The sequence below is a fragment of the Meles meles genome, chromosome 12, assembly GCF_922984935.1.
Source record: "Meles meles chromosome 12, mMelMel3.1 paternal haplotype, whole genome shotgun sequence".
Classification (NCBI taxonomy): Eukaryota; Metazoa; Chordata; class Mammalia; order Carnivora; family Mustelidae; genus Meles; species Meles meles.
The window spans coordinates 13937695-13956326 of NC_060077.1; the positions used below are offsets into that span (position 1 = coordinate 13937695).

The 18632-nt window shown below is 43.5% G+C and overlaps 1 protein-coding gene across 3 annotated transcripts in view; it reads right to left on the minus strand.

The window, feature by feature from the left end:
• The window catches only part of CLIP1 (CAP-Gly domain containing linker protein 1), a 122272-nt gene that overhangs the window by 22137 nt on the left and 81503 nt on the right, over positions 1-18632 (minus strand). For 2 of the 3 annotated variants that reach the window (XM_046024180.1, XM_046024178.1), the window contains 3 exons: positions 12450-12566; positions 10304-10410; positions 5428-5548 (listed from right to left, as the gene is read on the minus strand). In XM_046024180.1, the coding sequence (XP_045880136.1) occupies positions 5428-5548; positions 10304-10410; positions 12450-12566 (345 nt within the window). Of the gene's footprint in view, positions 1-5427; positions 5549-10303; positions 10411-12449; positions 12567-14151; positions 16420-18632 lie in introns of all 3 variants that reach the window. The other variant, XM_046024181.1, reaches the window with a different exon arrangement.

Sequence of the window (18632 nt, forward strand, 5' to 3'; positions counted from 1 at the left end):
CTTATTTAACATTTGCAGGCAATTATTCATAAGTCAATCTAGATGCTAACCCCAATTTTCCGTAGACTGCGTTTGCTGTACAAGTGTTGATAAAGCACTTATTGAGATCTAATCCCTGTCCAGTTTCTACAAACCAACTGTAACCTCATTTTGCAAATAACTGGGATGGGGGTTGGAGGGAGAAATCAACACGGTCCCCATAGTGACAGCTCAGTGTATCTGCAATCCTTACAAGGAGGAATACACGGGAAATGATGTCTCAGACATTTCAGAAGTAACTACTTCAGGTGGCTATTTCTGTGGAAGAACTTATATTGTTAGGATTATTTTTAGTATTCTCTATCATAGGAAATACTGCTCTGTGTCATTTCCATTAATCTTGAGACAACATGACCCTGCCTCATTTTGCCCCGTATGCTTCCAGTATCCACAGAGGGCATGTGACCCGCTCGTTTGGTGATCAGGCTTCTGGCAAGCACAACTCTCTGTGACACTGCAAAGAACTTAAATCATGTAAAAAAAAAAATGTAGAAAGAGTAGTCAAGGTTTCTGTATCCTGAGGTCCTGGCTTGAAACGGGGAATGCTCATTCATTCGAACCTGCGTCCCATGCACTGTGGTTCCCACCATCTCACAGCCTGTACACAGAGCAGGAACACAGAGCAGGAAGAAGCTAGCCCTGAGCCTGGAGAAGTTCCCCACGTGGGGACGGGGGGAGAAGGGTTGTCAGAGTGGACATGGGAATGGCAGCTGACCAGGTGTGGCCGGAAAAACATGAGCCAACAGCGTGGAAGGTGTAAAAAGAGGAGAGTCAAGAATGTAGGTGGTGATACCAAATGTTCACAGAGGGCAGAAAGGAAGCCACGCACTTGTGCCATCACTAGGTAAGTGATGAGTCAAGCAAGAGTCATTTCAGTAGTGCACTGGTGCGACAAAAAGCAGACTGTGAGGGACTGGGAAGAAAATGGGAGGTGAAATTAAAGGCAGAAAATATTACTCCTTTGAAAAGTTTGGAAGTAAAGAAAAGAAGATCCGCCTGTAAGTGTGAACAGTATGGCAAGATCTAGAACCACTTTCAAGGCGTGCCTGGGTGGCACAGGCAGCGGAGCATCCGACTCTCGGTTTTAGCGCAGGTCAGGTCATGATCCCGGGGCTGTGAGATGGAGCCCCATGTGGGGCTCCGTGCCTGGCGGAGAGTCTGCCTGAGGTTCTCTCTCCCTCTGCCCCTCAGCCCCGCACCCTCTAAAATAAACAAATAAATCTTTAAAAAAGAGAGAGAGAGAGAGAGAAAGCCACTTTTAAGAGAATGAGGAGGATTTTCCAACCCACAGAAAATCCAAAGGGGCCAACAGACATTGCGGCCACTGGCAGGGATGCAGACTTCGGGAGGGACAGTGACAGTTGGAATGGAGAAAGGAGACCCGAAACACCCAAAGTGCATGCACAAACAATATGTGGTACCAGCATACAACAAATACCATTCAGCTCTGAATGCTACAACACCAAGAACCCCGAGAACAGGGCGTTGAGAGAAAGACACTGGTCACAAAGGGTCCCATGCTCTAGGAGTCCACTGATAGGAAACATCCAGAAAAGGCAAAAACCCATAGAGACAACACATAGATTAGTGGTTGCCAGGGTTAGGAGGGAGTGATGGGAAGTGACTGCTTCAACAGGTAGGGGCTCTCGTTTTGGGGTGATTAAAACGTTCTGGAACTAGACAGACATGATGACCGCACTGCATGGGGAGCGTACCAAATGCCACTGAATCGTACACTGTAAAGTGGCTGGAACAGTAAAGCTTGTTACATGTATTTACACGCACATGCGCATGCACGCACACCTAAAGCAGCATGAAACCAGCCAAGCCATCAGGCAGGAAAGTGAAGGTGAAAGCCAACAGTCAGCATCAATCATATAATTAGGACAATCCTCATAATCGTCAGTTATCAAGAGGTAAGTTATGTTAACCACGAGGCTGAACAATATGAAACTGCAAAACGAGCAGTTTCATACAGTTCAATCTAGTATGTTCCTTTTGCAAAGACAGAGCACTCTGTGACCGTCCATAAAGATTTCTGTCACTGTTGATGCCAGATATACCAAGCTTCTCATGATCCCCTGATCCTGATTTTTGCTCCCCTCCCCCTCCAAGATAAGTACCCCACTTGGGAAAGGCAACTCCCACAATTTCCTTTGGAAAGGACAATGTCTGCTAGGGAGAGCAGACAAGAAAGAATGCATACACGTGGGTTTTGTTTCTGGTTTTACCAGCTCTGTTCCAGAGGACAAGGAACAGAGAAGTCCTTCCAACTCCAAGATACAATACTTCTTCACCCGGGAGTGCACGATGCCCACCAGTCAATCAAGGCAAATGAGAATTCCTCTCTAAAAGTGGAAACTAACACCACTCCCCAACTTGGACCAACCAGTCCTGCTCATTATCAGCCCTCCTCATCTCAGAATATCCTACATCTTTTTAAATTGATAAAAAGAGAGTAGGTTCTACAAAATCACTGTCTCAGGAAGGAAGGGATTCTCTTATTTTGATAAATGAGCTCCCATCCAATGGACAAACAGGAAATCAAAGAGCCCTCATATTGAAGGAAGTAACCCCAGTGAGATGCTGAAGATTCACAATAGGTTCTGGGGTGTCTTGGGCTTTCTAAGCGAAAAAAAAAAATTGAGGCAAAAAACCACAACAAACCAATAAACTGAGAGTACATTTCTATAGCATTGCTTGACCCCCACATTCCTAGCTCATAAGTTTTTCTTTCTTTTTCATCCATAACAATAATAATTATGAAATAAGTAGAAGTAAGTTTTAGTCTCTGTATAGGATAGGAGCAGGATACAGGCCCCCGAGTTAGTCTGATAGGCATGCAGGTCTTGGCTTCACTGCCTAGCAGTGTCCTTAGCAAACGGTCCACTTTTGAGCCTCAGCGTATCTACAAAAAACCTTCCTATCTCAGAGGTATGTTGTGATGAGTGTGATACAGACAAAGCTGCCCTCTCGATAAATGTTCAGTGAATTATGATGCTACTAATAAAAGGAATCAGGATAGAACTCAGGTTCTGGGTCAATACTTAACCCATGCCCTGTCAGCCTCCTCTCCACTGTCTTAAGTTTAGGATGTAATGATCCCGCAGTCAGACAATTCAAATTCTTTCTTTTTTTCTAAAAGCAGGGTTTCTGCCAAACATGGTGGCTCTGTAGTATATTTCTAAACATAGCTGATCAATAACTCGGCTTGACTACAGTAAGTAATAGAGTGAAATTTGTAATTTCATGGAAGTAAGCAGTACTCTAGATTCCTGGAGATTACACAGTAAGAGTAACAGAGCCAGTGAATTAATCAGTCTTCTGTAGACTAAGGCTGCTTCTAAATTATTTTGGATGGGTGAGTCTCTCCACTATTTTTGAAATGAAAAACACAGACATTATGTGTGTGTGTGTGTGTGTGTGTGTATAAAATATTTATATTTGTATTTATTTATTTCAAGGGAAGAACTACCCTAGTCCTCCATGGTGATCAATATCATTGTTAACAAGGTCTACCACTGAAGCCTATTATTGAGTTCATGCCCATTTATTTCTCCTCGGAGTAAAATACAGAACTACGAAGGGCCTAACGATCTGTCCTTTAAAGGGAAGTCACTTTTCTTAGTTGATCTTTGCACACCTGTCTGGTAACACCAGTCGAAGCCACTGACTTTTAAATCCTTTTCCAAAGGAAGGCAATTCAAATGCCAACATGCAAAAGGGAAGAGCATGGGAGGCAGCGAGCCCTGCAAAGCTCTGCCTGAGGAAGCATGATGTCTCCTTCCACTGCTTTCCGGTTCTGAGTGACAGAAGCAAGGAATGTAATCAACAGCCCAGTTAAGGTCACAACATGAGAGGAAGGGATGATCTCTCTGTTCCTCCCATGTATGGAATCTGCTCTCTCTACCAGACATGCTCCAGGAGGTCAAGTGAGACGCCCCTCTGAGAGATCCTTCTCCTGCAAGAACGTACAGACACCCTGAGAGAGCTACCATATGTTTAGATGCTCTAGTCTGTGCCAGGAAAAAAAGGACCTCATCTGGTCAAAGGGCTTCCATTTTCATGAACTCCAGTTTCTCATATACTGACCAAAGGAGAGGGCAGTAGCCCCACTTAAGTCAACTTTTCCAGACCCACATCATTAGATGGCAAACATTTCTTGACACTATTACCTAAACAAGGGTAAGCAGCTTACTATCTTCATGTTCCTGTTCCCTCTTTTACAAGTAGAAATAAAGACAGGGCCATCTTCCAGAATTATTGTAAAGATTAAGTGAGATGATAGCTGTCATTTATTTGTGCTTGTCACATAGTAAGAGCCAGTAAATGTGAGTTATTAACACCAAAAGCGTCATTGCCATCCTGGAGTCTGGAGAGAAGTGACATTTCTTTTGTGAAGAATATTGTGGGAAACTACGATAAAGACTTCAAAGTCTGAAATCAACTCTCTAAAAAGAGCTTGCACCACAAACTGCACCGCGTCGATAGGTGCTCCATATAACTACCCCAAATTACTCCATCCTGAGTGAGAATTAATCTTTGCCAAGTATGCTGGGGGGAAAAGACTCTCTTGAAATATAAACCAAGAATTAATGACCACACAGTAAAATTCTCTTAAAAATCTCATTTTAAGAATCTGCTGAGATCAGATGTGATGAGCAATTTAGCCCTGGGATTCAACTCGGAAAGAATTAAAAGCAGGATATGGCATTCTTTAAAATCAGTTTTGTTTCAGTGTTTAATGAACTTATCACAAATCTTTGTGATTTAAATACAGAAGCCAATGGGTTGTGGTGAGCTTCTCGCCCATTCTGGGGATAACACATAACACATAAACACATGTGCACACAATTGCACATACATACACAGTTCCATTAGGAAATGCTTAAAAAAAATTTTTTTTAAAGAAAAGCAGAGTTCTATTTAAAAACGGCTGCCAACCCCCACACCAAACACTTATCCTGGGAATTTGCTTCCTTCAAACCAGTTCTGATGAAAGAAAAAAGGAACCTTAAGAGCAAAGTAATTTTGAAATCCAGGCAATAATAGTGGGGAGACAATATCCTTCCTTTCCATTTAAATGTAATGCTATGAGACTGTCTAATAAAGATCGTATTTTCTACTTGCTTGCAAGTTCCCTGTGTTGTTACTGGTCTTTTTTGGTTTTGGGGATTTTTGTTGTTTTTTTTTTTTTAAAGAAAATCTGTCAACTCCCACCCTAAGTCCTACAGCAGCACACTTGAAGGCAAGAAGACACATCACACAGGCAACTTGGAATCCCATTTGGAGCCACCCAACCACACCAAGGGACCTCCAAGCACCCTGAAGACGGCAGCGGGCGGGAGCAGGGCAGAGCTAGGCACCCTCCCCCCCAGGCCCACTGACCTTCTGATGACCTGTGACTTCGTCCCTGCTTCTCCCCAGCTCCTCAGCAAGTTTCACGTTCTCTTCTTGCAATGCCGAAAGCTGCTGGGACTTCTGAGCTGCTGCCTGCTTGAGGGTTTCTCTGCAAGGACAGTGAGTGCAGGGTTACCATAGAAACAAGACAGGCAAGGAAACTGTGGGAGACGACGGGCTTCACAGCACTGAGGAAAATATATCTGGGTCACGTGCCTGATAGGATCTATAAGAACAGGAGGCAGCGGTATCTACGTGCAGGAGAGGCTAAACGGCTTTAACCCCTCGGGAGGAGGACTGACGCCCACAATTATTACATTCTTCTTAAACCTAATAAACACGATATCCACCCTCTCTCCACCCACACTAACCCACTTCTATCTAAACACTCCCCGTGCAAAAGGCACTGTTACTATAAAATAAACGACAAGCGAAACGGTCAGTCATCTGGTCTTTAGGACTATTTCCATTAGAAAATTACGTGAAAGCCCACTATGTTGATAAAGTGATTTCCTTTGCTGTCAAGGTTCTCTGTTCTGACTACACAGATCTGTAATCTGTTGTTTTTTTTTTTTTTTCTGGCAGAAATAAAAGTCTAATGGTCCCATTTGCCAGTATCTGTCAGAGTCAAGTGCTAGCGTGAATCGGAGTATATTTTTAGGACATCTCTCCAGGTGAAATGCCCAAAGGAAATGCAGTTTTCCAATTACATAACAGGTGTTTCATTTTGATTGTATTCTTTCCACAATGTTACTTTGTAATTAAAAGCAGCAAATAAAAATAGAGCCTGCTGACCTGTGTCACAAATATCAGCATATAAAACGTGAACAGGCTAAGTGTATGTGTTAGACATCTTCCCAATATTAAAATTATCCAAAATATATATCTCAAATTCTTATCCTTTACACGTGGATATTGAAAATATTTTGTTTGATCACTGGATTTTAGTCTTCTGTCATAGAAGATTTTAATGCCACTATGAATTTTAAGTCTGTGCTGGCTAAACTCCATTTAGGGAGCTGTCATACATGGCTGAATCCTGAATCAAGTCCTCTGGGTATGAATCCATCTGCTGATGCAGGAACACATCTATTTTTAACTTCAATTGTCTAATGGGTGGCAATGCCTGGCATCTTCAGTTTTTTTTTGAGTTTTAATTCTCCATCCACCTATAATATGCCTACCAGGGTAAGATTTAGGGGAATATATTTACACAAAAACTGTCCTAGCACATTAAATGAGGTCTTTTACAGAGATGTCCACATAGCAAGTGAGGAAAAACAGAAGAGATTTAAGCCTCAGATCATTCAAAAGCTAGGAGGGTTGGTTTTAATTATGGATACACACACACACACACACACACACACACACACAATAGCTGAAGTTCACCTTCTGGCCCAAGTCCATCAACTCTTGACAAATCTGAAGATTTTACTTAAGATGATTTTTTTTAATTCCCAGGTGTCACTGCCTTCCTTGGGAGATGTTTGGTTTGGACTCAGCATCTGGGTGGACGGTCATCCTGCTCTCTCTTAAAGAGTTTCATCTTTTAATGGCTGATTATTATTATTATTATTACTAAGTAGGCTCCACACCCAGCATGGAGCCCTACTCAGGACCCTGAGATCTAGACATGAGCTGAGATCAAAAGTCAGATAACCGAACTAAGCCACCCACGTGCCCCTTAATGGCTTTTTAAATCCTTGATTTCTATTAAGAGCCCACAGTAAAGAAAATTAAAATAAGAAGTCAAAGAAATTACAAAATTTTTTAAAGTACTGATCTATGAAAGCATTATTTGTTCAACATAAAATCTATACAATGCTTTCATGAACACTTAATCAATCCTCAAAGCCCAATGAGGCTAATATTATCTATATTTTAAAGATAAGAAAACTGAAGCTCAGGGAAGCAAGAGATTTTCCCCAAATAATAAATTCAGTAAGTTGTAGAAGCATGAGAACTGGAGTTAAATCTGGCGATGGACCTCAGCTGTGATTCAAATATAGAAACACCTTTTCATTTTTCTTTAGAGTGTAGCGGGTACATACATTTCATACAGGAAGAAGGTTCTCATAGCCCCATTTCCGGAAATACTCCAGGGAATCATTCTGAAAATACTTAAAAGTATTTCTAACAATTTTTAAAGCTACTTTTCTTTCTACATGACAGAAAACTAGCCCAGTTTTAAAACCGAGAGGCAAATACGTATTTTTCACACTGACTTGCAAACACTCTACTTACAGGTCTATCATAAATCAATTAATGGCCATGCTAAATCTATTCTAGATTTATTACTGTGTCAGGTGAGTAATTAAGAACAACAATTAAACTGCTTGTATCATTTTCCCTAAGATTTAAAATTATATATCAGGGGGAAAACATCTTTTCTCTCCACCTGAAAATAGGACTTAGCTAACCAAAGCCAAAAATTTTCCTAAAACCAGTCTAATAAATAGCACAGAAGGAACTCTTAGCTACAAGCACTGAGTTGCCAGTGCCAAGGGAAATATTCCATAGGAAGTAGTTCAGATTAGAACCCCAGTGTCTACACTGGGGTCCATTTTCCTCCAGGAACTGAAGTCCTATCAGGTGAGGGGAGACACCAGGAATGTTCTGAAGGACATAAAGTGCCCCAGATACATGCTGAACCACAGAGAAATCATCAGCTGCTTGTTCTCTAGCTTTGGGCACTGAGGAACTAAGGAGGGGTAAAATGACTATCTTTTTTTTTTTTTTTTTTTTTGAGAAGCACCATTCCCATTACATAGTACATTTATTTTAGATGGTCCTTGAAATGTGGCCAAGTCTATCGCAGGGAACAATGAGTCACTGGGGGCAGGGGCTCTTCCAACCTACTCCCTGTACCAGCTTCTGAAGCCTGTCACTGGTGTCTCCCACGGCTCTTCCCTCTGGCTAAGGAACCCTGGCCACAGTGTGCCAGGTCACCCACAGAAGGCACGACTCCCTCAGGCCCGGTGGGCCAGAGGAAAGGTGGAAAGGTGGAAAGGCAGAAGCGGCACAGGCTGTCTGCCCAGTGGTCCTGGATCCCCCTCACTCAGAGACCTGGGGACAGTGGCTCCAGGTGACAGGGCACAGTTAGAGGCAGCAGCAGCAGGGGCCACAGTCTTGCGCTCATGATCCTTTGTGCCCACAGCCAGGAGCCCAGGCTTTTATTATCCACTGGAATCACTCAAAGAAGGGCAGAAAATTTCTCTCTTCACAGAGGTTAAACCACCCCATATTAACTGGGGGCAGGTGACAGGAGAGTGACAGTGAGGACGCTGGACGCTCAAATACTAGACCCACAATGGCCATGATGAGAGACCGCTAAGTAGTACTGCAGGGAAAAAGGGTCTTAGTGACGTCCCAAGGGCTCTCTCGGCTAGGTCCAGGCTGACCCTGCCCCTCCATTACCTAGTGCGGCCCAGATAGCTCACAGGTGGGGTTATGGCAGTGGGAGGTTGGTTAGGGAATCTTCTCCTGCTGCTCACATCCTCCCTCACCAGCTGCCTGTGTGACACAAATGAACTCAAGTCAACAGTGCTCTGAACACTCCAGCTCAGCCCAACTCCTTTCTGTGTCACAGGCAAAGCCCTGCAGCACGCCCACGGCCACCCTCTCAGAGCTCCCATCACGGTGACCTCTATGTGCCTGCATGCTGTGGCTTCAGAAGGCCAAGAAAACGCAAGCTCTTCATCCTGGTCCTGAGCACACGTGTAAGCTGAGAAGTCTGTGAATGTGAAGGGAGCTGGTGCGAACTTTCTCAGCACCGTCTGGAGAAATACTAACACTAAGACTGAGGTCCGGAAGTGCCGAATCACTACACTGTGCACCTCGAGCCAACGCGACACTGTATGTTAACTGGAATTTCAGTAAAAATTAAAAACAAAATACAAAGACCGAGGAAGGGATCGATCACGGGCCCGAGTCACTCGGAAGAGGGATTTTATGAACTCTCCGAAGAACCCAACGTGTCCTAGGTTCAGTCTGAGCTTGAGCAACAACTCGCCTTGAGGATGGAGACTTGGACGTGGTGCTACTGTCTGACTGATCTCATGCCTCTGTCTGCTCAGAACCGGAAGCAAATAATTTAAGCCCTGGAAGGATGGGGGCCGTGTAAATCCGACTCTGTATCCTTCCTAGCTTGGAAGACACAAACGTTCACCACATTCACTGGCTTTAAATTTTTAGGTTTACACAGCTGGTTTATGGTGTAGCTCTCAGAACAGAAGAGCAAAATGAATTCTACACCCGAACTATCATTTCAAATACCTGATAAACACCAACGATTACGACGATTGGACTTGAACGGCCGGGATTTGGAGCTGGTGTTGACAAAGGAAACACGGTCAGCCTGTCTGCCTGAAATCAAGGCAGCAGACTGAGGGATAAACCTTGATTAGAAAGATTCTTCCACAATTCTCTCACCTGATTCCCATGCAAGAAGGTTTGATTATTCTTAAAATCAAGATTATTGATAATCTTGAAAGGGAGATGCTTTTTCTCTCCCTACAGAAAGGGTTTTGAGAGATCTTTAAAGCACACTGCTTTAAAAAAACAAAACAAAACTCCAATTCCTCTTGTATTTTCTTCATAAAGTCATATTCGAATGCCACCTGCCCTCACTTATCAGCCAGCACACATTCACTTTGATCCTTTAACCTGGTTACTGCTGTGACTTAGCTACCTTCCAGCTAAACAGTTACAGGGTTTACTTTCCAGGCACGCTACCACATTTGGGGGGTAGGAAAGGGGCAACTACTTTTTAAGTACTTGTCAAATTATTTTTTTAAATAATTAGTTTCGTCCTAACTTTTGCAATATTAAGTCCCCCAGTTTCTCTCAAAGGAAATGAACTTACATTTCTTTCCTGAACTCTTCCATTTTTTGGTTCTCTACTGTCAGAAGTTCTTTTGACTTGTTCAGCTCTTCCACATTTTTCAAGTTGTTTTCTTTAAGTGTATCCAACTTAAAGACCAAGAAAAAAAAGCTTGATGAAATTATTTCACTTCCCAGTGACATGACTGGATAGACAAATTATTCATGCAAATGTGCACTAAAAAGACAGGTGACATTAGTCACTTGCAAAAAATAAAAAAAAAAAAATTCACCGGGTAAGGAGATGACAAATGACCATGACATTATAAACTGCAAGCCTCCCCCGTACATTTAGTCAGACATTCCCTACATTTAGTCAGACATTCCCGTACACCTGGCCAAAATGTCAAACTAAATTGCTACATGAATTACAACCAAAGTTTACTTTCATTTTGCTACAATTCTCAACATTTACCATTCAACTTGCTATTCAAGTATGACCGCTCTTAAAAAACAAAAAAAACAAAAAAACAGAAGCCAAGAAATAAATTGCAAAGGCATTACATCAGCAAGGATTATTCTTTGTAATGAAAACAAAAACTCCTTTCCTTCCCCACAGATTAGTAATTTCAGATGTATTTGTCAACCTTAGTACCAAATGTACGGAGTGCCAACTACAAAAATCTTCCAAATCAAATTATCTGTAGGTGGGACAATATTTGATTATCCATCTTAACTTTCATCTGACAGGGAAAAGAGCCAGGCAAGTGAGGCTGAAAAGCCTCATATTCATTCGTTCAGCTCCATCACCTGCACATGGGGGAGGCAGCTAACTTAGGGCCTGGCCCTGGTGGGAACAGCCGGCACATGATTGGAACGAGTGGGGACATGACCAGCTATAGGCTCTGACAGGTGACCCGAGTTCTAGGTGCAGAGCCCTGACCAAGGAGACGGAGCTCGCTCAGGGCCGTCCACTGCCCAGGGTGCGCTCCTGGCACCACGGCGGCTTCCTGGGACTTGGGTAATCATCTCCTATGGTCAGAGACACCTTTGCCATGTCACATGCTACCAGTCAGGAGTCCCAGACAGTGCCTGGATGGTTTTACCACCACAGTATTCCTTTTAATGCCCTCTACAATTAATAGAGGAATCTGGAATTCCAGATTCACAGAATAAGAAAAACCAAGTATCACAATGGGTCCAAAAAAATGATTCATCCGGTCTTGTATTCTGGCTATATAACAAGGACACCAAGGGCTATGTCATGAAGGCACACAATTCTCCCTGATTCTACCCTTAAAAATTAGATCCATTCCTTAAACTCTTCTCATTTATTTTAGCTTCTGTGACTATCATCTGATTTTTTTAATGCTTTCTCTTCTTGTCTTAGGACTATCAGTTCTACTATCAGTTCTTCGTCCAGTTGTATTCGCCCTATGATCATCTCAAAATGTGTGTGTCTTTACAGATTTCCATCTTTGACCTTCCATAATGAGAAGGCCTAGCCTCAACACGGCAGTTCCTCAATGTGGCTAGCCCTTTCCTTGCTTTAATAGTCTCACCTGACTATCCCTTTCAAAAGCATAACGATTTGGGCAAATCCATCTACTTAGGATTCAGAGGTAACTGCTTCCCGAAGAAAGGAAGGGTTGGTATGAGCTGGGCATGGGGAGGAGGACAAAAATGGGTCCAGGAAGAATGAGAAATACGCCACTTTGGACAGAATCGAAGTGATCTCCAGGCCACAATCTGTCTGAGACCCAGAAGTGGCTATTTGGAGAGGACACAAAAGGGAACCAGGACTGAGTGATGCCAAGAAAAGGCCTACGTCAAACTCAGGGCTGAGAAGTGGAATTTAGTGGCTCCAGTTGGGAGAGCGCTGAGGAAAAAAATGTGTGTGATTTCAGATCAAAGATACAGTCCCATCACTGAAGTTACTAAAGAAAGCCACACTATCAGGGTTTTCCCCTCATTATTTTTTTTAAAGGTTGACCCTACTAAATGAGTAATGAAGTCATACACTTTATTTAATATTATTGTGGTTCTGGTGTACATGCGACTCCACTAACATGGATCAAACCTGTATGAGGCCACACTTCAAAAAAATAAACAATCCTGAGTTAGTGATCAAACATTCCATGAAGTCGGTAAGCTGTCCTTTGTACAAAAAGCCATTTAAATCTGATTACTTCATTCTGTAGTTTTTCATTTGTTTGCTTGGTATCCTCCAAGGAGGCCAGAGTCTCACTCTTCTCTTTGGTCATCTGTTCCATTATCTGCATGGCGTCTTCTGCCGTTTGAGCAGCCTGAACACAAGAAAGCACCGTGAGAAAAGAGGACAGCCCTGGGCAAGCCCGTCGGGGACACTTGGGCTGTGCCGCTCAGGCAGCCCTCACTGTCTGTGTGGTGAAGGTTAAGAACGAGTCACCAGTCCAATGCTCAGGCAAACAGACCGAGCCATGAAAGGGGAACCAAGCTACAGATCCTTTTCATGCCGTTCTTCAAACAAGCCAACTGCAATATGATATCTGCGTATTTTCAGACCCTTCCAACCCTACATCTTTGCAAGCTCCAAAGTTACACTGACAGTCACGCTCATCACTCTGACCTGTTTGAGAGAAACGTTCACTTCCCTGATAACAAACAGAAACATCCTTACATAGCTGAATTTCCCCTTTGTCATATTTGCTGTTGTATGTTGGAAACACTATTCTCACTATTTCAGATGTGGGGCTTTTGAAATAACTTGTAATTTAGGTTGGGGATTTCTCAAGTAAAGATAAAAATTATTTGGGCAATTATTAACATAAGGCTCAAGTGTTTAATGAGAAGCAATAAATGGAAAAGTCTGAGAGAGAAGCTGTGGGTAATGAATATAAACATGGCTGTGAATAAAAAAGATTGTATGGATATGGACACAAATCCTTAGCTGATAAGATAAAAATAATTATAAAAATTAAAATTTTTTGTTTATTTCTTATGAGAAAGAAAATATTTTTAGGCACTTTTTTACAACTTCATGCAGTCTAATAAAGCTGATGGGAATTCTGCATTATGCCTTCCCTACCGTGGCTGGTGAGCCACGGAAAAGTTCACTGGAGTGTTCCAACTGCATTTGGACAGACAAAAGCAAAACAGTTAAAAGCCAAACAGAAGATACTATGTTTCACTATGTGCCCATTTTACTACTGTTCTTAATCTTTTAAGAACCACAGGTCGCTCAGTGGGTTGAAGCCTCTGCCTTCGGCTCAGGTCGTGATCCCAGGGTCCTGGGATCAAGCCCCGCATCAGGCTCTCTGCTCTGAAGGGAGCCTGCTTCCTGCTCTCTCTCTGCCTGCCTCTCTGCCTACTTGTGATCTCTGTCTGTCAAATTAAAAATAAAAATAAAATAAAATAAAAAATCTTTAAAAAAAAGAACCACTGGTGAGGGTGCCTGGGTGGCTCAGTGGGTTAAAGCCTCTGCCTTCGACTCGGGTCATGATTTCAGGGTCCTGGGATCGAGTCCCACATCGGGCTCTCTGCTCGGCAGGGGGCCTGCTTCCTCCTCTCTCTCTCTGCCTACTTGTGATCTCTGTCTGTCAAATAAAGAAATCTTCAAAAAAAAAAAAAAAAACCACAGGTGACTTTTTCAAGAAAATTTCTCCTTAAATTAAAAAATGTATCCTTTTTATTCACAGTTCACAATTCTTTCCAATGGAGAAAGACAGCTGCAATTAGAGATTTAGTACAGAACTGCCCCTTCGGGTGGTCAAACAGCTTGAGACACACGCGCAGCTACTTGGGTGGGGTGCATTTCCCTGCTGGCTGCGAAGACAAGCTGCCCAGGGCCGCTAGGAAGTTAGTGCAAGGGGGTTAGTAGTCCAGGCCTGGTCCCTGACCCTCCCATTTTACCGTAAATGACTGAAGAGTCTCGAGCTCTCTAATTTTAAGAGTGAGTTTGCTCTTGTCTTTCCTCAAAGTACGGTTTTCATTTTGAGATTCTAGGAGGTTGGCTGAGATGTGGCTGTTGGTTTTGGCCAACTGGCTAATCTCTTTCTGAAGGATGAAGTAGCTTTCCGCCAGCTTCTCCTTCTCCTTCAGGAGCTCCTCCTTGGCCAGAATCATGTCTCTCTTCTCGGCCAGCAGGTTCTTGTTGTCCTGCACCACCTTGGCGCGGTCAGCCAGTGTCATCTCATGCTTGAGCCGAAGGTCGTCCAGGATCTTGGTGAGGTAGCTGTGCAGCTCCTGCAGCTCTAACTTGGACTTGGACAAGGTGCTGAAGTCGCTCTTCAGAGTCTCTATGTTGGCAGCAAGCCGAGCTGTTTCTGCACTCAAGAGCTCCTTCTCCTTAATTATCTCCACCACTTTCTGCTCTGACTTGCTCTTCTCTTGGACGAGCATGAACTTTTCGGACTGCAGCTGTTTAGTACACACTCTTAACTCTTCCAGCTCCTGCTCTAGGAGGGCCATCCGCCCATGAAGCTTTTTGTTTTCATACAGGGACGACTCGTTTTCCTGCGCTCTGGCTTCCTGCTCCCGGACGAAGGACTGCTGCACGGCACGGATCTCCTCGTTCAGCCTCTGACACTCTTCTTGTAGGCTCAGCCCGTCCCTCAGCAGGATGTTCTTTTCAGAACAACACGTCTGAAGCTCGGCATTCAGGCTCTCCTTGGCTTGCAGGGTGCTCGTGTGCTCTTTTTCTAGATTCTTCCTGGCACTCTGGGATTCTTTCAGCATCAGAGAGAGCTCGTGCTTGGTGACGGCCAGCTCTTGGTTTTCCTTTTTCCTCTCCTGAAGCTCCTTCTCCAGAGTGTTGAGATTCCCAAGGAGCTTCATCTTCTCGTGCACCATGATTCTTCTGCTGGCGGACTCCTGATCGTACTTCCTTCGGAGATCTCCCATGGTTTTCACGGAATTCTCCCTTTCTGCAAGCAAATCTCCATTCTGCATTTCCAGGACAGACTTTTCCTTCAAGAGACTGTCATGCTGCTTTTTGAGCTTGGTAATCTTCTGACAGACCACCTCCTTCTCAGAAGTGAGGAATGCGATCTTCTCGTTCAGGCTCATCTCAACCCGGGCGGCCTCCTCCGAGCACTTCTTCAGTTTTTCAGCAAGGAGCCTGTTTTCACTTAGGAGTTCTTCTTTTTCAGCTGAGAGTCTTCTCTCAGAGGAAGCCAAGGTTTCTTTCTCATGCAGAAGCTGAATGCACTCGGAGTCTGTGATCTCCCGACTGGTCTTGATTTCTTCCAGGAGCTTGGTGAGGCTGCTGTTTGTGGCCTGAAGCTGCCGCATCTCCAGCTCCGCCTTCCTCAGAGTCCGCTGGGCCTCATCCAGCTGCGAGCGGAGCCCACTGGCCTCGGTGCTGAGCAGCTGCTTGATCTGGAGGGCGGCCTCCAGGCTGGCACTCAGCTTTTCCTGGTCCTGAAGGAGCACGTCCTTCTCAAACTGCAGATCTTTGCTGCTTTGGAGAAGATTTTCTCTTTCCACTTTTAAGGTGAGGCACATGTTATCAAGACCCAACTGCTTCTCCAAAGCTGACTTTTTCTCAGTGGTGAGATCTTCAATCTCCTGCACCAAGGTTTTCTGATCTTTGACCAGCTCCTCGTAAGAGCTCTGGAGCTTCTGAATAATTTCATCTTTATCTTTGGCCAAGGCAAGGTTTTCAGTAACGAGCTTTTTGATGTGATCCTCCAGGTGATTTTTTTCCTCCTGATCCTTCTTAGATTCTGCGATCAAAGTATCTTTGCTGAGCTGGAGCTGTTCCACGAGCTCCTGCACGCTTGCTCTGGAAGCCCGCAAAGAGTCGTTTTCCATACTGATTTTCAGGAGTTCTTCCTGCGCCGTGTTAATTTCTCCCAGTAACTGTTCTCTCTCAACGGCCAAGGATTCCTTATGGACCTGCTCCTGCCGATAAAGTTTTTCGGCATCTTGCTTTTCTTCTAAGACTTTCTCCTTTTCTAAGTGAAGTGTTTCATTGACCGACCACAGTTTCTGTTGATCTTCCTGAAGCAAAGTTATTTTGGCCTCCACCTCTACCAACTTTGATAAAAGTGAACCTTTTTCTAACTTTAAAGCATTTCCCTCCTGTGCAAGAAGCTGCTTCTCTGATTTCAGACCCCTCAGCTCTTCTGACATTAGTTCAATTTCTTTTTTGGCTGATGTTAACAAATAAGTTAGCGACTACAGAGACAAAGGGTGGAAAGAATGGAAACAAAATGAAATCAAGCAGACAAATGTGAGCCCAAATAACTTAATGTAACCTAAATTGTAAAAGTTTTAATTTTTTTTTTTTTTTACAATAAATGTCATAGAAACTACCTGGATAACAAGGTAGGAAAAAAACTAGATGAAAAGAGCCCATAAAAGGATAATTGATACAAAGCAGGTTTAGCTTTGCAAAGGGCTGGTCTACCTACTGGTTTATTTTCTCTTTGCAACACTTCTGAAATCATCCCTGAGTGCTACCTAACAAGGTAAAAAGTAAAAAAAAAAAAAAAAAAAAAAGTTTGACTCCGACATCGGGGCATGAGAGTCTTTCCTGCCCTCCCAACTTCCCAGTTATTTCTACTGTAGGAAGAACTCAGGGAAGAATTTTTTAAAAATCCAAACCAGAGAACTACAAAAAGTGAGTGTATTTTAACCAAAAAAAAGGGGGGGGGGGTGAGGGAAATTACACTGTTGCTTTTCATACTAACCACAAGACCCTGACCTTCTAAAGGACAGTCACTGGCCTGACCAATTTAATCCCAATATTAAGTCTAATTTATTAAAAGTACAGACCAATTTTTAGGCTTTGCTGAATAAAATGAATAGTTTTTTTTAAAAAAAATATACTGATTTGTAAAATGACTTGACCACATGATCTGTCCTAGCGCTGTCCACAACCTTCTGCAGTGATGTCTGTGTTCTTTGTCTGCACGAATACGGTAGCCACTAGTGAGCATGTCAAGTGCAGCGAGTGCAACTCAGGGGCTCAATCTGTAATTTATTGAAATTTAACAAATTCAAACTCAAATTAATGTGTCCAGCGGCTAATGCCTTGGATAGCACAGCTACAGATCACTGGCTCTTCAATGAGGAAACATAGCAACTCTGTGGGCTCCCTGAACCTCCTGACATCTTATATAAAAACCTGCTGAGCATATAAATTATCCCCGGGGGAGCGGGGAGAGTACATCTTTAGGTATCATCAGATTCTTAAAATAGTCTGTGAGCCACTATTGTTGACAAACACTGACATCCGCAGGAATCGGATATCGAGACAACTTTGGAAGGGAAACAATCTTAACCAAATGACCCTTGTAAAAAATTAAAAATTAAAAAAAAATTTTACAACACCGGGAAGCAGAACTAATGAGCCTTCACACAAACTACTGAAATGCTGTGGTTTGGTCAGACTGCCGCATTTTAATGGAAACACTAAAAAAGTGGAGTCTGTCCAGAAAAAGGGAAACACAAAGACCAAAGATCTGGAAATTATATCCAGTGTTAAATGGCTCATAAAACTGGAGATGTTCTACAGGGAGAGGACGAAGCCTTGACGGCGGCACGGAGAGGAGAGAAAGTGCATGTATACATACATAGCACATGTGATATCATGGTCCAATTTAATTAGCGAGTTTTAGGTGGGTTTGTTTCAAGTCTCATGTATGCTCTTTCACATTTCCTTTTCATTAAACTTCTAGACAAACATTAAAAATAATTAAAGACAAGTATTTACTTTTCTTTGAGCAAGTTCAATGGTGGCAAGAAAAAGTTAAACACTGGTAGGACGGTTGAACTTCATTAAGTGACCAGGGTCAAAAAATATACTGGGTTGCAGAAATGATCCTGACACCATAAAATGAAACACAATGTATTAAATTCTACTCTATTTAATAACAGGAGTGTGCCTTCCGGGGACATATAAAAGTCCTCTCTAGAGCCCTCATTCTAATGTGCTCTATAGGAACCCCACCTCCCCAGGGCTCACTTGCTTCACTAGGCCTCAGCCTGTTGCTTTGCTGCACGATGTCTCTCCTAACCCCAGTGCAAGGTGCAGTAAGACGGCCAAGATCAGAGGCCACAACAGGGTCTCCTGCAAGCAGGTAGAGAGAGCTCAGACAACGTAAGATTCTCTGGGACAGCTGGGAAGCCCACAGCGCAGGGGTGGGGGGCGATGGCTACACAGGACACTCAGGAGAAAGACCTGGACGGTAGCCACCGCCACCCCTGAAAAGGAGCAGCAGCTGGCAGAAAGCACTGGAAGCCAGGAAAATGTAATTTGCCATCCTGCCATGCGCTCAGAGGTTAGCATCTGTAAAGGTCGGTGCGACCCACCCCATCTGCTGCTGTTTTGTACGCCCCGCTGCAGCCGTGATGCCACGTGGCAACGCGCTCCTCTCCCTGAACAT